At 42.8% G+C, this 23,492-nt stretch overlaps 1 protein-coding gene across 2 annotated transcripts in view; it reads left to right on the top strand.

Annotated features, from left to right (window-relative positions):
• GLE1 (GLE1 RNA export mediator) overlaps positions 1–23,492 on the top strand; it is a 37,448-nt gene extending 13,956 nt beyond the window's left edge. Inside the window, exons 6-16 of one of the 2 annotated variants that reach the window (XM_070758879.1) lie at positions 183–437; positions 4,064–4,298; positions 8,523–8,635; positions 9,520–9,589; positions 10,620–10,762; positions 12,086–12,276; positions 15,357–15,486; positions 17,834–17,938; positions 19,676–19,758; positions 20,126–20,189; positions 22,296–23,492. In XM_070758879.1, the coding sequence (XP_070614980.1) occupies positions 183–437; positions 4,064–4,298; positions 8,523–8,635; positions 9,520–9,589; positions 10,620–10,762; positions 12,086–12,276; positions 15,357–15,486; positions 17,834–17,938; positions 19,676–19,758; positions 20,126–20,189; positions 22,296–22,364 (1,458 nt within the window). In that variant the 3' untranslated portion in view covers positions 22,365–23,492. The remainder of the gene's footprint in view (positions 1–182; positions 438–4,063; positions 4,299–8,522; positions 8,636–9,519; positions 9,590–10,619; positions 10,763–12,085; positions 12,277–15,356; positions 15,487–17,833; positions 17,939–19,675; positions 19,759–20,125; positions 20,190–22,295) is intronic. The other variant, XM_070758880.1, reaches the window with a different exon arrangement.

Genomic DNA, 23,492 nt, shown 5'->3' with positions numbered 1-23,492 from the left:
AACGGAAAGCAAGGAAAGCAACCAAGTTCAGAGAGCACAAAGGACCCCCCCCCCCCACCCATCATGTTCTGTATGTCTTGGTGCTACTTAACATTACCTGGGCGTTGGTGAGATGAAGCCTTCGCTTTGGAGTTGGTGTTGTTCTCTTCCCGAACGGAAACTCCCTTCTTCTCCCCCCAAAGCTTTTGAGCCGGAAGCTCCGTGAGGCTGAGCAGCAGCGACAGCGGCAGGAAGACCTGGAGCGACAGCGGCGGGAGGAGAGCCAAGAACGCCTGCGACGCCTCTACACCATCCAGGAGGCGGTTTTGCAGATCCAGCAACAGCTCGGCCTCCACGCCAAGCATAAAGAGCTGCCCACCGTCGACTTCTCACTCTACAACAGCCGTGGTAATCAGCTGTGCGGGGAGGTGTCCGCCTTAGTCCGGATGACCAATGAGGTACTAAGCACTAGCACACTTTTTTAAAAAATATATATAATTTATTGGTTTTTTGAGAAAAGAAAACAAAGAAAAAAAAGGGGGGGGGAAATAGGGATACAAAAAGTAGGGGGGATACAAAACAGTAGACACGTTTCTACATGAGATATATAACTTATTATGTATCAGTTTTAAACATTCAACTGTGCATTTTCATGTTATACAGTGGTACCTCATCTTACGAACGCCTCTTCTAACGAACTTTTCAAGATACGAACCCGGTGTTTAAGATTTTTTTGCCTCTTCTTCCGAACTATTTTCACCTTACGAACCCAAGCAGCTGCTTGCTGGGATGAAGGGGTTTATTCCCCCCCCCCTTTTTTGAAGAAAGAAAAGGGAGGGGCAGCTTGGAGGAGTAAAGGTTTTGCATGCTTGCAAAAGCACTGAAACGGTGTCTTTTGAAGAAAGAAAAGGGAGGGGCAGCTTGGAGGAGTAAAGGTTTTGCATGCTTGCAAAAGCACTGAAACGGTGTCTTTTTAAGAAAGAAAAGGGAGGGGCAGCTTGGAGGAGTAAAGATTTTGCATGCTTGCAAAGGCACTGAAACGGTGTCTTTTGAAGAAAGAAAAGGGAGGGGCAGCTTGGAGGAGTAAAGATTTTGCATGCTTGCAAAAGCACTGAAACAGTGTCTTTTGAAGAAAGAAAAGGGAGGGGCAGCTTGGAGGAGTAAAGGTTTTGCATGCTTGCAAAGGCACTGAAACGGTGTCTTTTGAAGAAAGAAAAGGGAGGGGCAGCTTGGAGGAGTAAAGATTTTGCATGCTTGCAAAAGCACTGAAACGGTGTCTTTTTAAGAAAGAAAAGGGAGGGGCAGCTTGGAGGAGTAAAGATTTTGCATGCTTGCAAAAGCACTGAAACGGTGTCTTTTGAAGAAAGAAAAGGGAGGGGCAGCTTGGAGGAGTAAAGGTTTTGCATGCTTGCAAAGGCACTGAAACGGTGTCTTTTGAAGAAAGAAAAGGGAGGGGCAGCTTGGAGGAGTAAAGGTTTTGCATGCTTGCAAAAGCACTGAAACGGTGTCTTTTTAAGAAAGAAAAGGGAGGGGCAGCTTGGAGGAGTAAAGATTTTGCATGCTTGCAAAGGCACTGAAACGGTGTCTTTTGAAGAAAGAAAAGGGAGGGGCAGCTTGGAGGAGTAAAGGTTTTGCATGCTTGCAAAGGCACTGAAACGGTGTCTTTTGAAGAAAGAAAAGGGAGGGGCAGCTTGGAGGAGTAAAGGTTTTGCATGCTTGCAAAGGCACTGAAACGGTGTCTTTTGAAGAAAGAAAAGGGAGGGGCAGCTTGGAGGAGTAAAGGTTTTGCATGCTTGCAAAGGCACTGAAACGGTGTCTTTTGAAGAAAGAAAAGGGAGGGGCAGCTTGGAGGAGTAAAGGTTTTGCATGCTTGCAAAAGCACTGAAACGGTGTCTTTTGAAGAAAGAAAAGGGAGGGGCAGCTTGGAGGAGTAAAGATTTTGCATGCTTGCAAAGGCACTGAAACGGTGTCTTTTGAAGAAAGAAAAGGGAGGGGCAGCTTGGAGGAGTAAAGGTTTTGCATGCTTGCAAAGGCACTGAAACGGTGTCTTTTGAAGAAAGAAAAGGGAGGGGCAGCTTGGAGGAGTAAAGGTTTTGCATGCTTGCAAAGGCACTGAAACGGTGTCTTTTGAAGAAAGAAAAGGGAGGGGCAGCTTGGAGGAGTAAAGGTTTTGCATGCTTGCAAAGGCACTGAAACGGTGTCTTTTGAAGAAAGAAAAGGGAGGGGCACCCCCCTTGCCTTTCTTCCTTCCCACTCACCCTTTAGCCTAGCCTTGCTTCTTCCACCCGCCCCCTTTAGCTGCTCCTCCCTGCCCTCTGTTTGCCTCCCTTCTAAAGTTTGGGATTTTCCTGAAGGATTTGCACGCATTATTTGCTTTTACATTGATTCCTATGGGAAACATCGTTTCATCTTACGAACTTTTCACCTTACAAACCTCCTCCTGGAACCAATTAAGTTCGTATGATGAGGTACCACTGTACTTAATATTTAACGTTTTATGGTTTTGTATCTATAGATTTACTTAAAGATATATTAGTATGGTTAGATAAGATAGAATGGGATTTGGGTGAGGAAAGGGAAGGGGGTGGTACCTGCAGTATAGCAGGCGTATGTAGTTTAACGACATATTGTTAAATTATAGTGTTATGGCAGTGGGTGAGTATATTGAGGATAGTTGTATGTTACATTGTTAGTAATTTATAGATAGGTATCAGGGGAATTGAACTCAGGCAGGACATCTAGTTTGTATTTGGCCTATGTTTTTGTTGTATTTGTTTTTCCTTTGGTGAGGAGTAAGGAGTTTTCAGTTGGTTTCTGTTTTATTGTTATTAGTGTTGGATATCCTGTACCACTTCTCCCAGGCCTTGTAGAACTCGGTTTCATTCTTATTTTGTATTCCCATTGTCACACTTATATACCACTTCACACTGTTTTCCGGCCATCTCTGAGCCGTTTACAGAGTCAGCCTATGGCCCCCAACGATAACAATAGCACTTAGATTTATATACCACTTCACAGTGCTTTTACAGACCTCTCTAAGCAGTTTACAGAGTCAGAAGATAAGGATTTAGGGGCAGTGATTTCTGACAGTCACAAAATGGGTGAACAGTGCGGTCAGGCGGTAGGGAAAGCAAGTAGAAGGCTTGGCTGCATAGCTAGAGGTATAACAAGCAGGAAGAGGGAGATTGTGATCCCGCTGGATAGAGCGCTGGCGAGACCCCATCTGGAATACTGTCTTCAGTTCTGGAGACCTCACCTATAAAAAGATATGGATAAAATTGAAGGGGTCCAAAGACGGGCTACAAAAATGGTGGAAGGTTTTGAGCATAAAACTGATCAGGAAAGACTTCATGAACTCAATCTGTCCAGTCTGGAGGACAGCAGGAAAAGGGGGGACATGATCGAAACATTTAAATATGGAAAAGGGTTCAATAAGTTTCAGGAGGAAAGTGTTTTTAATAGAAAAGTGAACACAAGAACATGGGGGGCCAATCTGAGATCAGTTGGGGGAAAGATGAGAAGCAACGTGAGAAAATATTATTTATTAAAAGAGTAGGAGATGCTTGGAACAAACTTCTAGCAGACGTGTTTGGTAAATCCACAGTAACTGTATTTAAACATGCCTGGGATAAACATATATCCATCCTGAGATAAAATACAGGCAATAGTATAAGGGCAGACTAGATGGACCAGGAGGTCTTTTTCTGCCCTCAGTCTTCTATGTCTATGTTTCTAGCCCATGACCCCCAACAATAGCAATAGCGCTTAGACTTATATACCGCTTCACAGTGCTTTTATAGCCCACTCTAAGCGGTTTACAGAGTCAGCCTCTTTCCCCCAACTATCTGGGTCCTCCTGTGACCCACCTCAGAAGGATGGAAGGCTGAGTTAATTTAACTGAGCCTTCACGTCCTCGCACGAGATTTTTCTTCCTGCATGCATGTGTCAGGGACACAGAGATTGGTGCGCATCTCCATTTTTCCAACTGAGACTGCGTACCGGACCGTCCACTACTGGCTTGATTTCTCCCAGCTGAGTTTTGGTGGGGTTGTTTTTTGTTTTTTGTTCCCCCCTCCCAAAAAAGCAGACTTTCCCCACCGAGGCCGATGTGACTTCCGCAGATCACGCCCTGCTCAAAATGCAGCAGCTGCTTTCCGACATGCAGCAAGAAATTGCTCTCGTCCAGGAAGAGAAGAAGAAGCAGGAGGAGAAGTTGGCTTTGGCGGCAGCTGCTGTAGCCGAGGCCCAAAAAACAGAGGAGCTGCAGAAACAAGAGCGGTCAAAATCCCAGGCTTCGGACCCCGGAAAACTTGCTGGAGGTAAAAACCTCAACATTCAATCAATTCATAGTTTTTTTCTGGCATGTTCCACCTGTACAGGATTACAGCTCCCATCATCCTCTGCACAGTGGTGGTTTTTCTTAAATATTGCTCCTCTTTTGAAATCGCCGATCTGATGCTCTCCGGAACAGTGATTTTTTTAAGATTTCTGGTAGAGTAGTTTTTGGACAGGGTCACTGGGAAAAATGTCATTCTCTCCCCACAAGATGGATGGATGGATGGATGGAAAGAAAGATGGACAAAGAGACAGATGATGAATGGTAGATAGGGAGGTAGGTAGGTAGGTAGGTAGATAGATAGATGATGGATAAAAGAGATAGACAGACAGCTAGTTGCATGGATAAAAGGGATAGATAGATAGATAGATAGATAGATAGATAGATAGATAGATAGATAGATAGATAGATAGATGATAGATAGATAGATAGATAGATAAGGTAGATAGATAGGTAGATACATAGATAAGGTAGGTAGGTAGGTAGATAGGTAGATAGATAAGGTAGATAGATAGATAGATAGATAGATAGATAGATAGATAGATAGATAGATAGATAGATAGATAGATAGATAGATACGGTAGATAAGGTAGATAGATAGATAGATAGATAAGGTAGATAGATAGGTAGATACATAGATAAGGTAGATAGGTAGGTAGGTAGATAGATAAGGTAGGTAGATAGATAGATAGATAGATAGATAGATAGATAGATAAAGTAGATAGATAGATAGATAGATAGATAGATAGATAGATAGATAAGGTAGATAAGGTAGGTAGGTAGATAGATAAGGTAGGTAGGTAGATAGATAGATAGATAAGGTGGATGGATGGATTGATAGATAAGGTAGATAGATAAGGAAGATAAGGTAGATAGATAAGAGATAGACAGACAGACATATAGATAGGTAGGTAGATGATGGATGGATAAAAGAGATAGACAGCTAGTTGGATGGATAAAAGAGGTAGACAGACATGATGGAAGATAGATAGATAGATAGATAGATAGATAGATAGATAGATAGATAGATAGATAGATAGATAGATAGATAATGGATTGGATGAATGGATGGATGTCAGGCTCCAAGTAATGCATCCAATACAATTCGAACTCTGAGCCATGGCTTTCCCTCAAAGAACAAATTTATTCAGATCTGTGTTTCTCATTTATTTTCTGTTATGTCCCCACTAGGAAGAAGTAAACATTTCACACACACACCCATCCTTTGCAACATTTGTCATGTTTTCACTGAAAAAACTCAAGTTTTTTCACAAATACAAGTGCAATATGTTTAAGTGATGCCTCAATTTATTTAGCTTCATGCTGTCCCCTGCCAACATTTTTAGACACAGTAAACATACCGGTCTTCCCATGTCTCCCACTGTAGTCCCAGTGAAGCCAAGCACTACATATGCTTTGTCCTATTTCCTTGTCTTCGCTTTCAGGAGAGACTTATGTTTGTCTCATTATCTCCGTCTCTCTCTTCCTTTTTTCCCCATCCCTATGAAATATTTTCCATGGTGTCTCTTAAGGGCTTGTTATATGCACTATACAGTGTTCGAACTTCGCGAATAGTCTATACCACGGTTTTTCAAAAATATTAATTAAAAAATACTTTGCGTTTTTTCCTCTATACCACGGTTTTTCCCGCCCGATGACATTATATGTCATCGCCAAACTTTCGTCTGCCTTTAATAAATATTTTTTTAAATAAACTTTAATAAATAAACATGGTAATAATCTAAATGGTTGCTAAGGGAATGGGAAATTGTAAATTTAGGGGTTTAAAATGTTAAGGGAAGGCTTGTGATACTGTTCATAGCCAAAAATAGTGTATTTACTTCCGCATCTCTACTTTGCGGAAATTCGACTTTTGCGGGCGGTCTCGGAACGCATCCCCCGCGAAAATCGAGGGAACACTGTATATCTCCTGCTCTGCGCAGTGTGCTATTGTTTGGTGCAAAAACCCTACTTCCTGTGTCAAAAAACCCCATGTTCCCCGGGGTCACGCGCCTCCCATGGCATTGCTCCATGCCCCTCCCGGGGGGGGCGCGCCCCACTATTTGAGAAGCACTGATTCAGATACACCATCTTGGCGCTACTGGTGAAAAGCCAGTACTAAAGTTCCTGGGCTTTTCCCTCCAATATAAATTTCAATTTCTCAAGGTTCCAAAACAACTGCCACATTTTCCAACCCAGGTGGGAGGTGGTTGCTTGGCAACAACTCTCCTTCTACTCCTCCTCCTTCGGTCAGCCAGATGTTGGAATGTGTTTGATTCATCAGTTAGGGATGCTGTTTGGGATGAAATCTCCATTTCCCCCTTCAACTCCAAACTGTGTCGAGATGAAGACAGGTCAGAATATCCAAGGATACAAACAATCCCATACCCCTATCAAATTCAGTCTTGACAATGGATGGATGGGTGGATGGAGATGGAGATAGATGGAGAGAGATATATTTCCTATGCTTTTATTTGTCCCAAAGGTGTTTTTTTCAAGAGGTATCTGGGCTTTCTTGTTTTTCTCTGAAGACTTTTTGCTTCTCATCCAAGAAGCTTCTTCAGCTCTGGCTGGATGGGGGAGAGGCAGCAAATATGGCTGCCACAAAGTCAAAGGAAGACCAGAAACAGCAAGATTGAGCAGGAGGGGAAGAGCGAGCGATTTGCAATCTGGGATCATTACCTTTTAAACGAAAAAAAAAAGTGACCCCAAAAATATGAAGGGGAAAAATATGGAAGCTTAATGTTAGCAGCAGAACATAGCATACTGAAATTTTGAAGAAAAGCTTTTATTATTTATTTATTAGATTTGTGTGCTGCCCTTCTCCGAAGACTTGGGGTGGCATACAAATCTAATTTTTGAGAAATCTTTTTGAGAACTAAGAGGGGTGGGGAGTTTTGTTGGCGGTTTTAAAGAAGATGTGGTTTTGGAAAGATACTTTGTAAGTAAGAAAGAAAGTAAGAAGGAAAGAAAGAAAGAAAGAAAGAAAGAAGAAAGAAAGAAAGAGAAAGGTGCAGCAGTTGGAAGTTTTGTTCTTGCCGATTTAAAAAAAAACCAGAATAACAGAAGGAAGAAAGGTGGTTAAATCCCTGATTATTTTTTCCATGGAATTTTGGTTGAATTGTAAAAATGATAACAAGGGAAAACAGAGGTGGAATGGATACATCAGGATACTAAGGACATTATAATTGAACAGTATATAGGAATGAAAGAAATACTTGAAGATCAAACTAGAAGTGGAGAATATAACACAAAGAATAACACAGGTCTACAAAAAATATTTTTTGTAATCATCTCAGTTGACCGTGTATTTTTCTGGTGACATTAAGAAAACAGCAATTACATACATTGAACATACATACATGGAAAATGTAGAAATAACGTAATAACAAAAATGCTTCCATGTCAGAAACTTTATGTGTTAGAGCAAAACTAAGCATATTTTTGGAATTGGAACTCAAACTCCATACAACAGATATATTACCTTTGCTGATGATTTTGTGTGTGTGTGTTGACCAGTGTAATAAGTGCAGAACAGATAAATGGGGAAACTATTGAGGACACCGGAAGAATGGAAGAAACAGGAACTGGGGAAAAACAAGGAAGAAAATACAGTGTTCCCTCGATTTTCGCGGGGGATGCGTTCCGAGACCGCCCGTGAAAGTTGAATTTCCGCGAAGTAGAGATGCGGAAGTAAATACACTATTTTTGGCTATGAACAGTATCACAAGCCTTCCCTTAACACTTTAAACCCCTAAATTGCAATTTCCCATTCCCTTAGCAACCATTTAGATTATTACTCACCATGTTTCTTTATTAAAGTTTATTTTAAAAAAATATTTATTAAAGGTGGACGAACGTTTGGTGATGATATATGACGTCATTGGGCAGGAAAAACCGTGGTATAGGGGGGGAAACCGCAAAGTATTTTTTAATTAATATTTTTGAAAAACCGTGGTATAGACTTTTCGCGAAGTTCGAACCCGCAAAAATCGAGGGAACACTGTACAATAAAGGGGAGATGGAAACACAGAGTGAAAAGGGGGTTGGAAGAGAAGGGGAAGATCGTAGATGGCAGGTGAAAGAAAAGGGGGAGAAAAGCTGAAAGTAAAACAAAACAGGGAGGAAAATAGAGGAGAGAAAGAGAGTGTACAGCAAAAAAAAAAAAGGAGTTAAGCTTATATCTGCTTTGCTTTCATGTCTCTAGGACTTCAGGTAAAGGCAGATCCATCCATCATGAGGTGGTACCAAGAGCTGCAGAAAGAATCCGAACGTTGTGTGGCTTCCTTCAGTCGCTTGGTCAACAGCAAAGACACACAGGTGAGAATCTCCTTGAGCAGGTGTGTATCCAACCTTGGCTACTTTTATTCTGTCGGGCTCTCTGGTAGACTCCTCCCAAAAATTCACAGGTACAAATTTCAGACACACACACGTTTGAAAATTCAAAACAATGTTCTTTATAATGAAAAGTCGCTTAAACCAAGCCCTCTTTTGGTATAGAAAGAGCACTCGTCTCCAAACAAACTGGTAATTTGTACAAGTCCCTTATCAGTCCTGTGATACTTAGCTTGCAGCTGTGAGGCAATTCACAGTCCTCCTTCTTTCACAAAGTGAAACACACTTTGCTCTGGTTTAGTTTCAAAGCGGGGAAAATCAGCACACAAAAGGTCAAAGTCAGCAAAGCAGTCACGAAACACAAGGATCAGATAATCCTCCACAATGGCCAAACCCACAGGCTGCTATTTATAGCAGCCTCACTAATGACCTCAGCCCCACCCAACCACAGGTGGCCTCATTTTCTTTGATAATAATCTCTCAGTTGTTGTTGCCTATGCATTGCTCTCCGCATGCGTGGCTGTATCATTAACTCTTGTTCTGAATCCAAGGAGGAGCTAGATAATGGATCTCCTTCTGAGCTGTCTGCCACACTCTCCTCCTCCCTGTCACTCATGTCTTCTTGGTCAGAGGAGCCTTCATCAGCAAATTCCACCGGGGGGGGGGGGGGAAACAGGCCTGCAGCATGCAGATGTCTCCCCCACATCCACAGTCCTTGGGGCAGAAGCTGGGCCAGAGCTAACCACAACACTTTTAAGGCTTGTGTACTACAAGCCAGCACTTCTCCACAGCCACCACTTGTACAAAAAACATGAGTTTTTGAATACTACACTAGGCTCAGCTTCCGAACTTTTTTTCTTCTTTTCCAGGAGAAAAAAATCAAAATGGAATTGCAGAAAGCTGCCACCATCCCTATTAGCCAGATTTCGACCATTGCAGGTGAGCCCTGTTTATTCCTTGTTTCTGATCATAATATTAGTGATTTATTAACTGCTCATCATTATTCAGCTGTTTATCAACCCTGATATCAACAGAGAAAGAAACTGGAGCAGTTGGGAGATCAAACTAAGATTCCTAAACAACCTAGCTGGCAACTTCTTTCATTCAAAATATAGAGGAGGGAACTAGAAGAAAAGCTGCATTGGACCTAATTTTTACTAACTTATTACAGTGTTCCCTCAATTTTCGTCGGTTCGAACTTCGCGAAAAGTCTATACCACAGTTTTTCAAAAATATTAATTAAAAAATACTTTGCGGGTTTTTCCCCTATACCACGGTTTTTTCCACTTGATGACATCATATGTCATCGCCAAATTTTTGTCTGCCTTTAATAAATATTTTTTAAAATAAACTTTAATAAATAAACATGGTGAGTAATAATCTGAATGGTTGCTAAGGGAATGGGAAATTGCAATTTAGGGGCTTAAAGTGTTAAGGGAAGGCTTGTGATACTGTTCATAGCCAAAAATAGTGTATTTACTTCCGCATCTCTACTTCGCGGAAATTCGACTTTCACGGGCGGTCTCGGAACGCATCCCCCGCGAAAAGCGAGGGAACACTGTACATGATAGAAGGAATTGAAGTAGCCGGAATTTTGGTTGAGAGTGACCACGTCATATTGGAATTCGATACAATGCAAACACCAACCAGTGTCTTAAACTTTAAAAGAGCCAATTTTTACAAACTCCAGAGAGAGCCTAAAAAAAAATTCCTAAAGGAATTTAAGATAAAAATCCTAAAGGGGAAAGCAATTCAAAAAAACATGGGAAACACTGAAAAATATGTATTGTAAAAGCCCAGTCCCAACACAATATCACTGAAAAATAAAAAGCAAGAAGTTCAAAAACAAACAACATTGTTGCACAAAAAAACACTGATAACGTCGCTTATTTCAAGCACATTAAAACCTGGCTTCATGCGCCTGCTGCTTTCCTCATTGGTATCTTTTTTCTTCTGCTGGTCTTCACAGGTTCTCAGCTAAAAGAGATATTTGAAAAGGTCAACAGCCTCCTTTCAGGAAAATATGTGCAGTGCGGCGGCCATAAAATATCTGTCACCCAGCACCCCGAAGGCCTGGAGTTCGTTTATTTCAAACTGGCTGAAAAGTTTGTGGTAAGAAGGTCATCTCGGCAAAAAAAAGTCTGCCCCCCTCCCCTTTCTCCAGATCAAAACCGAGTCTCTGCATAGGTGGTGTTTTAAATTGTCATTTGCCTCAGGTCATTTACCACAATGAAGGTTATAGAGGATTCACTAAAAGTAAAATATATCAAGGAAAGAACACAAGAGACAATATAGGAATAGGATATATCAATGAGGGAATAGAAGAAAGGTTAGGGGGATAGAAGAGAAGATATAGGAGATATAGGAGAGACAGCAAGACGGGACGGAAGGCACGCCCCTTGTTGCTTGTATCTTAAGATTTTTACGAATTTATTTATTTTATTTATTTATTTATTTATTTTATTTATCTATCTATCTAATCTATCTATCTATCTAATCTATCTCTATCTATCTTATCTATCTATCTATCTATCTATCTAATCTATCTCTATCTATCTATCTATCTATCTATCTATCTATCTATCTATCTATCTATCTATCTATCTATCTATCGGATTTGTATGCCGCCCCTCTCCGCAGACTCGGGGCGGCTAACAACAGTAATAAAACAGTATATGACAATAATCCAATACTAAAAACAGTTAATAACCCATTATATAAAAACCAATCATACATACAGACATACTATGCATAAAATTGTAAAGGCCTAGGGGGAAGTGTATCTCAATTCCCCCATGCCTGGCGGCAGAGGTGGGTTTTAAGAAGCTTACGAAAGGCAAGGAGGGTGGGGGCAATTCTAATCTCTGGGGGGAGTTGGTTCCAGAGGGCCGGGGCCGCCACAGAGAAGGTTCTACCCCTGGGTCCCGCCAAGCGACATTGTTTGGTTGATGGGACCCGGAGAAGACCCACTCTGTGGGACCTAACTGGTCGCTGGGATTTGGCTAATCAGATAATCGGCTTCTTCCAAGGACCATTGGAGTTGAAGTGCCACCACCTTCTCAACAACCTTCCCCATAAAGGGAAGGTTGGAGACTGGACGGTAGTTATTGAGCACGGCTGGGTCCAGGGGAGGCTTCTTGAGGAGTGTTTATTCATTGCTCATTTCACCACTATGACAAATCATTAAGTGTTTTACCACATGATTGTTGACAAATCTATATTTTCTTTTATGTGCACTGAGAGCATCTGCACCAAAGACAAATTCCTTGTGTCTCTAATCACACTTGGCCAATAAAGAATTCTATTCTATTCTGTTCTATTCTATTCTATCTCTTATTCTATTCTGTTCTATTCTGTTCTGTTCTATTCTATTCTATTCTAGCGCAGACCAAAAGATCTTTATTTTTTGGGGGGGGGGATTTTTTTCCTCCCCAGAAACAAGGCGAAGAAGAGGTGGCCTCTCACCATGAAGCCGCCTTCCCCATTGCAGTGGTGGCGTCCGGCATCTGGGAGCTGCACCCCAAGGTGGGCACCCTCACCTTGGCTTACCTGCACAGAAAGTGTCCGTACGCCGTGCCCTTCTACCCTGCGATGAAGGAAGGCACCTCGCTGGAAGAGTATCAGAGGTAATTCAATTCAATTCAATTCAATTTATTGGATTTATATGCCGCCCCTCTCCGAAAACTCAGTGCTGTCAGTGCTCCAAATAGCATCCGAGAATTAAATGAGTGTCCGAGGCATGGCCTTTCTCAAAGTTCCAATTACAGGGTGTCCAGCAAACAAGACGGAGTGGCTGTGGGTCTTGCCTCCCAAGGACAATTCCATCTGTCCGTCCATTACCCTGGGGGGAGAATCACTGACCCCCTCAGAGAAGGTCCACAACTTGGGCGTCCTCCTCGATCCACAGCTCACATTAGAGAAACATCTTTCAGCTGTGGCGAGGGGGGCGTTCCCCCAGGTTCGCCTGGTGCACCAGTTGCGACCCTACTTGGACCGGGAGTCACTGCTCACAGTCACTCATGCCCTCATCACCTCGAGGTTCGAGTACTGTAACGCTCTCTACATGGGGCTACCTTTGAAAAGTGTTCGGAAACTTCAGATCGTGCAGAATGCAGCTGCGAGAGCAATCATGGGCTTCCCCAAATATGTCCCTGTTACACCAACACTCCGCAGTCTGCATTGGTTGCCGATCAGTTTCCAGTCACAATTCAAAGTGTTGGTTATGACCTATAAAGCCCTTCATGGCACCGGATCAGATTATGTCAGGGACCGCCTTCTGCTGCACGAATCCCAGCAGCCAGTTAGGTCCCACAGAGTAGGTCTTCTCTGGGTCCCATCGACTAAACAATGTCATTTGGCGGGACCCAGGAGAAGAGCCTTCTCTGTGGCGGCCCCAGCCCTCTGGAACCAACTCCCCCCAGAGATTAGAATTGCCCCCACCCTCCTTGCCTTTTGTAAGCTACTTAAAACCCACCTCTGTCGTCAGGCATGGGGGAATTGAGATCCTCTTTCCCCCTAGGCCTTTACAATTCTATGCATGGTATGTATGTATGTATGTTTGGTTTTTATATCAATGGGTTTTTAATCATTTTTAGTATTAGATTACTATTGTACACTATTTTATTGTTGCTGTTAGCCGCCCCGAGTCTCCGGAGAGGGGCGGCATACAAATCCAATAAATAAATAAATAAATAAACCTGGAAAACAGGGAAATCAGGGAATTATCAGGGAAATCGGCAGTTCGGGAAATATCAGGGAATTTGAAAACAACGGAATAAATCGGGGGGAAAGCCAAACTGTATTTAAAATTTTTAAAGTCAGGGGAAAATCATGTAAAAAAACCTGGATTGCGCTGCCTGGCAGAGTCAAGCAAAAATGAGCATAACTGTGACAACAACTTGCTTCCTCAGCTACCGATATTTCTCCACGGCTTAGCCGTTTGGCATGACATCATCTACAACCGTGCCTTAACTAGATTGCAAGTTACAGGGAAATGTCAGGGAAATATCAAGGAATTTCAAAATGCTTTCCCCTCCCCCTGGACACCCTGCTATTAACAGAAACCTGAATTTGAAGTCCCGTGGGTTTCTCCACCTAGTTTAAAATTCATCCCCTTGTTCTCTCTCTCTCTCTGTCTGTCTCTCTGTCTCTGTCTCTCTCTCTCTCTCTCTGTATCTATCTCTCTCTGTCTCTGTCTCTCTGTGTGTCTCTGTCTCTCTCTCTGATGTGTTTCTTGAGTGTTCCCTTTGTTTTTTTGAGCAGTGTAGTACAAAGTTAAAATATTCCAATGAAAGATAAAACAAGTAAGAAGTTTTAAACCTCATATAAACAACATACAGTCATCACACATTCATACTACTGTCTGGAGCAGGAACTACCGCTCTACGACCTCAAGCCTGCCAGCATAAGTATGTTTTCAATGCTTTTCAAAAGGCAAGGAGAGTGAGGGCGGTATGAATCTCCGGGGAGAGTTGGTTCCGGAAGACTGGGGCCAAAACAGAGAAGGCTCTTCCCCGTGGTCCCGCCAGCCGACATTGCTTGGCTGATGGGACCCAGAGAAGGCCGACTCTATGTGACCTAATCGGTCACTGGGACATGTGATGCAGAAGACGGTCCTGTAAATAATCTGGTCCTAAGCCTTGTAGGGCTTTATAGGTAATAACCAAGCCTTCGATTGCGTTCAGAGACCGCAATTTGGGAGGCTTTGTGTGCGAGAGTTGTAAACCGATCTGTCCTCTGGTGCTCACCATCCAGATTTGATCCAACCACTGAGTTAAAGCTGGGATGTTGAATTTATTTATTTATTTATTTATTGGATTTGTATGCCGCCCCTCTCCGCAGACTCGGGGCAGCTAACAACAACGATAAAAACAACATGTAACAATCCAATTTAATAAAACAACTAAAAACCCTTATTATAAAAACCAAACATACACACAAACATACCATGCATAACTTGTAATGGCCTAGGGGAAGGAATATCTTAACTCCCCCATGCCTGGCGGTATAAATGAGTCTTGAGTAGTTTACGAAAGACAAGGAGGGTGGGGGCTGTTCTAATCTCTGGGGGGAGTTGATTCCAGAGGGCCGGGACCGCCACAGAGAAGGCTCTTCCCCTGGGGCCCGCCAAATGACATTGGTCGACGGGACCCGGAGAAGGCCAACTCTGTGGGACCTTATCGGCCGCTGGGATTCGTGCGGTAGAAGGTGGTTCCGGAGGTATTCTGGCCCAATGCCATGTAGGGCTTTAAAGGTCATGACCAACACTTTGAATTGTGACCGGAAACCGATCGGCAGCCAGTGCAGGCCGCGGAGTGTTGAAGAAACGTGGGCGAATCTAGGAAGCCCCACGATGGCTCTTGCGGCCGCATTCTGCACGATCTGAAGTTTCCGAACACTTTTCAAAGGTAGCCCCATGTAGAGAGCGTTACAGTAGTCGAACCTCGAGGTGATGAGGGCATGAGCGACTGTGAGCAATGAGTCCCTGTCCAAATAGGGCCGCAACTGGTGCACCAGGCGAACCTGGGCAAACGCCCTCCTCGCCACAGCCGAAAGATGAAAGATTTGATAGAAAGATTTGCTCCAACCACTGAGTTAAAGCTGGGATGTTGAATTAGGAGCTGCCCCCATGTTAACCTGGGACCTCAAGGGATCCAGCCGATCTCCCTTTTGGGCGTGCTAGTAAGCATCTCCATGTCTTCTTTAGGACACTTGGCTACCAAGTGAAGGATGGGAAAGTTGAGCCTCAAGATAACTTTCTGAAGCGGATGTCTGGAATGATCCGACTCTATGCGGCCATCCTGCAGCTTCGGTGGCCTTATCAAGATAAGCAAGGGGTAAGTGTGTGTGGGAGGTTTTTCTTCTGTCATTGCTGATCGTGTTGTGGTCTGCCAGTGGCCTGTGAAGCTGACAGCAGAGTCAGAGAGTGAGGAGGCTGGGGAGGAACATGGACAGGCCTAGACTCTGGAGATGGCTGTGCATCGGAGGCAGAGATGGGGCCCAGGACTTCTGGGAGGTCTGTGCTGACTCCAAAGCCTGACATGAGCGAGGCAGAGAAACAAGGGCAGCCTGTTCTCAATGCGCACATGTGCAGAGCTGCCAGAAGGCAAGAACAGTGATGGAGAAAAAGGGCTACTTAAATGTCGTAAAATGGGGGCAAAACTTGCTTAACATCGGTCTCGCTTAGCGATAGGAATGTTCAGCTCAATTTTCGGTCGTAAGTTTATTTGTTTGTTTGTTTGCTTATTTATTTGTTTATTTAATTTTTAGGCTGTCCTTTTCCTTAGACTCAGGGCAGCTTACAACATGTTAGCAATAGCACTTTTTTAACCGAGCTAGGCTATTGCCCCCACCATCCGGGTCCTCATTTTACCCACCTCGGAAGGATGGAAGGCTGAGTCAACCTTGAGCCGGTGATGAGACTTGAACCGCTGACCTTCAGATTTACAAGTCAGCTTCAGTGACCTGCAATACAGCACTCTACCTGCTGCGCCACCCCGGCTCATGTTGAGGACTACCTGTGGCTATTGAATTAAAGGGACCACGGGAGGAGATGCAGGCAGAAACGGGTTGCTTGAAATGGCACCACTACCACACCCAAAGTTGCGCAACTCTGAAAATGATAGCAATCCCTTCAGCAATCCATTTTACAGATAGTCCCAGCTTAACAACCACAGTTAAGAATCACATTTCTGTTGTTAAGTGAGATGTTTGTTAAGCGAGCTTTGGGGGCAGTGTTCCCTCTAATTTTTTTGGGGGGGGGGCGGAAAAGTATAGTGTCTGAGGGGCAGTCCCTTTGGGACTGGGCGGCACAGAAATAATAAATAAATAAATAAACAAACAAACAAACAAATAAAAAACCCACCCTGTTTTGCCTCAGAGAATTTCAAAATAAAATGCTGTACTGTGTGTCTATAACAGTGAGCTCATAATAGGGCAACTCTATCAATATCAAAATGCCACTTAAATAGTTGAGCTAGTTTCAAACTAGATTTTGATTTTCTTTCTCTCTTCCTTACTCCCATTCTTTTTCTTTCTCTTTTCCTTCCTCTCTTTTTTCTATCTGTTTCTCTCTCTTCCTCTCTCTCTCCTTCCCTCTCACTCTTTCCCTCTCGGCTTCTGGGCAGGTTTGGAAAACTCTGAGTTGATGATGATTTTTAAGTGAGCGATTGCTCACTGCTCAGCTTAGAGGGAACTATGTTTGGGGGCCCCCGTTTTACAACCAGGGTGTCCAGCAAACCTGGAAAACAGGGAAATCAAGGAATTATCAGGAAAATCGGCGATTCAGGGAATTATCAGGGAATTCATGAAAAAAATCTGGGGAAAAACCCAAACTGTATGTTTAAAAGTCAGGGAAAATCATGTAAAAAAAAAAAAGGATCGCACTGCCTGGCAGAGTCAAGCAAAAATGAGCCTAACTGTGGCAATAATTTGCTTCCTCAGCTGCCGATATTTCTCCACGGCTTAGCCATTTGGTATGACGTCATCTACGACCGTACCTTAAGTAGATCGCAAGTTACAGGGAAATATTAGGGAATTTCAAAATGCTTTCCCCCTTGGATACCCTATACTTAGGAGTAAGGCTTGGAAATGATTGGCTCCTCCCATAGGAGATAAAAGAGGAACAAGCGAATGTGCTCATTGCAGGAAGCAACTTCGTTCATTTAGCATTTCAGTTCTGACTCTGTGTTTCTTTTTGGCCTTGCAAATTAGGTCTTTGGCAATGTGACAGGAGATATAAAGGTTGGTGCTTATCAGTTGCCTTCTACAAGACTCTAGCAGACTACGGACTAGTTAAAACTGTTTGAGACTTATTACGGCTGTGAATGAACATAATTCACAGCCGCTGAAATAAAAAAGAGGGGGGTTTGAGACTACGTTTGTGTTTTACGATTTATCAGGAAGCCTAGGTCAGAACAGATTGACTGAAAGATGGACTTTTTCACTCTTTTGGCAGCCTACAGCGCCTTCCCTGCAGCAGGTGGTGTCGTCTTGTCAAACAGCCTCTCAATCTATTCAGAAATCTCATTCTCCTAAGCTAAGGTTGCTTCAGACAGAAGCCACCTATGAAAAAAGAGCTTGAGAGCGAAGCAGGGTGTTTGTTTGTTTGTTTGTTTGTTTGTTTGTTTCTTTGTTCTTTAAAACAGTGTAATTTGGCGAGCTGATCTTTCTTTTGTCCATTAGACTCACCCGCATGGATTAAACCACGCCTGGCGTTGGGTGGCACAGATATTGAACATGGAACCTCTGGCAGATGTGACAGCAACGATTCTCTTTGACTTCCTGGAGGTAAGTGGAGCTCCCGTCTGGCTGTGGCTTTTTTATTCTCCTTCCAGCTCATAAGTAGTTATGCTCTCATATTAGAATAGAATGGAGTGGAGTAGAACGGAAGGGAACAGAACAGAAAAGAATCGATGTTACAGAATAAAATAGATTACAGGAGCAGAACAGAATAGAATAGAACAAAACACAACAACACAACACAGAACAGGAGCCGGGTTGGCGCAGCAGGTAGAATGCTGTACTGCAGGCCAATGAAGCTGACTGTAGATCTGAAGGTCAGCTGTTCAAATCTCATCACCGGCTCAAGGTTGACTCAGCCTTCCATCCTTCCGAGGTGGGTAAAATGAGGACCCGGATTGTGGGGGCAATAGGCTGGCTCTGTTAAAAAGTGCTATTGCTAACATGTTGTAAGCCGCCCTGAGTCTAAGAAGAAGGGTGGCATAAAAATTGAATAAATAAATAAATAAACAAACAACAGAACATCCAAACAGAACAGTGGTTACAGAATAAAATAGATTACAGGAGTAGAATGGAATGTATAACAGAATAGAATAGAATAGAATAATTAGAATAGAATAGAACAGAGGTTACAGAACAAAATAGATTATAGGAGTAGGAATGGAATGGAATAGAATAGAATAGAATATAGAATTGAACAAACAGAACAACAGAACCAAACAGAACAGAGGTTACAGAATAAAATAGATTACAGGTGTAGAATGGAATGGAATACCTGTAGAATAGAAGAATAATTGGAATAGAATATAGAATAGAACAAAACAGAATACAATAGAACAGAGGTTACAGAATAAAATAGATTACAGGTATAGAATAGAATAGAATAATTAGAATAGAATAGAAGAATAATTAGAATAGAATAGAAGAATAATTAGAATAGAATAGAAGAATAATTAGAATAGAACAGGGAAGAATGGAACAGAACAGAGGTTACAGAATAAAATAGAGGAGTAGAATAGAACAGAATATAGGATAGGATAGAGGAGAGGAGAGAACTGGAAGGGACTTTGGAGGTCTTCTAGTCCAAGCCCCTGCTCAAGCAGGAGATCCTATACCTGTGATGGGAAACCTATGGCACGCGTGCCCGAAATGCAACACAGAGCCATGTCGCCTGGCACGTGTGGCATCGACCGTTCCTCTTCTGGGTTTCTGCTGACATTGTGTGTGCGACAACTAGCTGCCTTAGTGCATGCAGCAGTGCCAGGAACTGGAAGAGCTGGTCTTCTGTTTCCCTGTGTGAGCATGCGTGCTAGCCAAGAAGATTAGCTGTCGGGCGTGCGTGCACAGGCCGAAAACGGAAGTTCCTTTTCAGGCACATGCAGGCGCCCTGGGTAACTCCTTTTCCAGGTTGCAGCCCAGACAGGTATGCAAAGCATGCCCACATGTTCCCTTTTTAGGCACCCAGTGCCTAAATGTTTCGCCATCACTGTCCTATACCATCTCAGACAAGTGTTGGTCCAGCCTTTTCTTAACAATCTCCAGTGAATAGAATAGTAAGAATCAAATCAAATTGTGAATAGAATAGAAGAGAATAGAATACAATACAATAGAATTCTTTATTGGCCAAGTGTGATTGAACACACAAGGAATTTGTCTTGGTGCAGATGCTCTCATGAACATGAGTTAGGATGGCTGCGTTCTCTTAATTTGGATCAGGTTTGAGGGAGATTGTATCCTACTTTTCTGATATTATGCTGTGAAATTCTTCTGTTTTGTGTTCCTCAGGTGTGTGGGAATGCTCTCTTGAAGCAGTACCAGGGACAATTTTGGAAGATGCTTCTCCTGATCCAGGAAGAGTATTTTCCCAGGTATGTCTGAAAACACATACTTATCTCTCTACTTTTTTTTGTTCGTTTGTTTCCTTTCTTCCCTGCCTGCTCAGTTAGCAATATTTGAATAAGCTGGGACACAGAATATCGCCTCTGGGATTTCACAACTCAAAAGTAATTCGTTATTTAGTCCCGATTATTGGCCAAACTGGAAGAGAACCAAAAAAATCAAAGACCCCAAGAGTATTAAGAGTTCAACCTTTGAATGTTTGAATTCAAACCTAACTTTCTCTTCCCTTCCCTTCCATCCCATCCCATCTTCTATTCTATTCCATTCCATTCCATTCCATCTTCTCTTTCTCCCTTCCTTTCCATTCTATATTCTCTTCCCTTCCCTTCCCTCTAGGATTGAATCTATTACCAGCCCTGGGGAAATGGGCTCCCTCATACGATTCAAGCAATTTTTAAAGGTGAGTGGATGTTTTCTCAAGTTGGGTGTTAAAGTGAAGACATGGACAGCTGAGTTTGGCTGTTGTTTTTAATGTCCCTTTTCAGTGCCCACCCTCCCAATTCCTCCCCATTCAAACCGCTCTTACTGTTGGGGGGGGGGGGGCGTTTGCCCAGGTTCGCCTGGTGCACCAGTTGCGGCCCTATTTGGACCGGGAGTCACTGCTCACAGTCACTCATGCCCTCATCACCTCGAGGCTCGACTACTGTAATGCTTTCTACATGGGGCTACCTCTGAAAAGTGTTCGGAAACTTCAGATCGTGCAGAATGCAGCTGTGAGAGCTATCATGGGCTTTCCTAAATATGCCCATGTCACACCAACACTCCGCAGTCTGCATTGGTTGCTGATCAGTTTCCGGTCACAATTCAAAGTGTTGGTTATGACCTTTAAAGCCCTTCATGGCACCGGACCAGAATATCTCCGGGACCGCCTTCTGCCGCACGAATCCCAGCGACCAGTTAGGTCCCACAGAGTTGGCCTTCTCCGGGTCCCGTCAACTAAACAATGTCGTTTGGCGGGACCCAGGGGAAGAGCCTTCTCTGTGGCGGCCCCGACCCTTTGGAACCAACTCCCCCCAGATATCAGAGTTGCCCCCACCCTCCTAGCCTTTTGTAAGCTCCTTAAAACCCACCTCTGTCGTCAGGCATGGGGGAATTGACATTTTCCCTCCCCCTAGGCTTATAAAATTTATGCATGGTATGCTAGTATGTATGATTGGTTTCTAAATTGGGTTTTTTAAAATTAACTTAAATATTAGATTTGTTTACATTGTATTACTATTGCTGTGAGCCGCCCCGATTTTGCGGAGAGGGGCGGCATACAAATCCTATTAATAGATAGATAGATAGATAGATAGATAGATAGATAGATAGATAGATAGATAGATAGATAGATAGATAGATAGATAGATAGATAGATAGCTCCAGAGCATACAACTTACAAAGTCTCCTCCTTGTAAGGGTATTGGTCGACTGACCTGAGTGTCAAGGTCCCAGGTTGCATCCAGACTAAATCAGGGTCCAAGTCAAAGTACTCCTCAAAATTCCAATTTATTGCCGTAGCCATCCTGGCACCTTTGCTGGGAAACGCTGAATATGAGCTTCACACCCAGTTGAAAGCTCGCATCCATTGTACGCCACCCACAAACTTGCCCACTCAGTCCTCCTTCTGTTTCCGCCCAGTTGGGTGGGCATAGGATGTCCTTGAACCCCTCGAAATGATGCTTTGTGGCTGCGTCTGTCCCCTCATGAAAATCACTCCTCCCAAGTTCCTGTTTGCTGAAATTCCTAAAAAAAAAAAAAAGAAGAAGAAATAATCAGACAAAGAAGGTTTCGGAGAAGGAAATAGGGTTTATTTGGGCACAGTAATCTCTTCTGTCCCAAGCGGTTTGCAAAGCGTGGTGTTCCCCCCCCCCCCTTAGGAGTGCACACTTACAGAAACAAAATGCAAGTTAGTTATACCCTAACACAGACCCCTCCGCAGCTAATCCGACATAGTGGGTGACAGACTAAATTCATTTCCCGATACGTGCCTTTTCCCTTATCCCCTATCCCCTATGTAAAAGCTGTGTACAGGTAAAACACAAACAATAGTAGTTTAATCTACTTTTGGTATCTTTCCCAAGTTTCTACAATGCTTAACTATTTACTTTTCGGCTTTTTGTTACAAAGGTCACTTTTAATCAGTCTCAAAAGGAAAGTCCATATAATGGCTATATATTTTTTTTTATATACAAAACTTTAATTTTTAAAATCTTCAGCTTTCATTCCCATATACAAAAAATAGTATGAGGGCAGACTAGATGGATCATGAGGTCTTTTTCTGCCGTCAGTCTTCTATGTTTCTAATAAATAAGTAAATAAATAAATTTCCCCCAGCCATTCCCTGAATCAATGTTAACCTCCCTTTAGCTTCACCTTCCCCCATCCCACACGGCCCAAAATAAGTTTGGGGTTTTTTGCACCCTCATCACTGCAGTGTCGTCTTCGCATTGTCCTCGAGTTTAACGCATCTGTTGTTCCGAAGGTCCTGCCTTTTTTAAAAAAATAACCTTTTCTTCTTTCCCAGGAGTGCTTGCAACGAAAGAACATTCCTCTCCCGAAAGGATATTTGCCAGCCTCTTTTTGGAAATCTTGAGGCTCAGGTTCCTTGCATTTTTACAGAAGGTGGAAAAAAGAAAAGCTCGCTTCAGTTTTTATTTTTAATGTGTTGCGTGTGTTATTAAAAAAGGTGGTACACAGACCCAAAATTTGGATTCTCCACAGAATCCGGAAATGGCTCCTCAGCTTTTATCCGATTGTCAAAAACAAACAGCCCTTTCCTCCGAGATTTTCAGCCGTGATTTGCAACTTGCATCATCGCACACTTTTTGCTTTTTTCCTGCTGTGTCATACCAGCTTTCCGAAGACAACACAGACAAATTGGCTTTAGTGCCCTCAAGGGACGCCTGTGTTTTTATTAACGTCAGAAGTTTTAACACACACCAACAACCCCCCTTCCTCCAAAACCCTCTTTTTAGTTTCTGAAACGCTGAGATGGAATTGGCAGAGAGATGAATTCTTAATTAAAATGCTGCAGTCCTTTTGCAGCAAAAAGCCTGGGTTGATTGCCTTTAATTTTAAAAAGCAGACAGAGTGGAAACCTTTGAGCTCATCCAAGCAATGCTGAAAGAACATGAATTGATTTGTAGCCTTCATTCTTTTCTTGGTTATTTTTTAAAGGTGTTAGAGAGCTTTGCATTTATTTTATTAAGATCTCCTCTCTCCCCCCTCTAATAGAAGTGGCTGTTTCATTTTCATAAAATCTAGGGAAATTGCTTTAAAATCAATCCGGGGAGCCATAGTTTTCTCTCTTGAATCCAAGCCGATACTTGAAGAATAGAACTGTGGAACGTCCCCTTTCGCTATTTGCGAGCGATCGGTGGAAAAACAGAAAAGAATGTATATTTTTAATGCTTTGGTGCTAAGCTAAACAGTCAAGTATACCTGATACATACAACGTGATCCAGGTTGCTGGAAGAGTGGGAGATTTGCAAGTCGACAGAGCGATTGTGTCAGCTCAAGCAAGCATGAAATGTTGAGCTTTTGTGTCCTGTTTTGCTACAGTGATAATTTTTTTACAATAATAAAGACAATAAATCTTGGGAAGAAGCTGCCTTGAATGTCATGAAAGCTCAAAAGGAGCATTATTTTAAAAGATTTCATTGAGTAACTTATTTTAATGTATTCCTGTTTTCAAAGTAAAGACTCAGAATTTCCAATCTCA

Source organism: Erythrolamprus reginae, chromosome 8 (genome assembly GCF_031021105.1).
Source record: "Erythrolamprus reginae isolate rEryReg1 chromosome 8, rEryReg1.hap1, whole genome shotgun sequence".
NCBI classification, from domain to species: domain Eukaryota; kingdom Metazoa; phylum Chordata; class Lepidosauria; order Squamata; family Dipsadidae; genus Erythrolamprus; species Erythrolamprus reginae.
The sequence above is the reverse complement of the archived record's forward strand: the minus strand, read 5'-3'. Positions and strand labels throughout refer to the sequence as shown.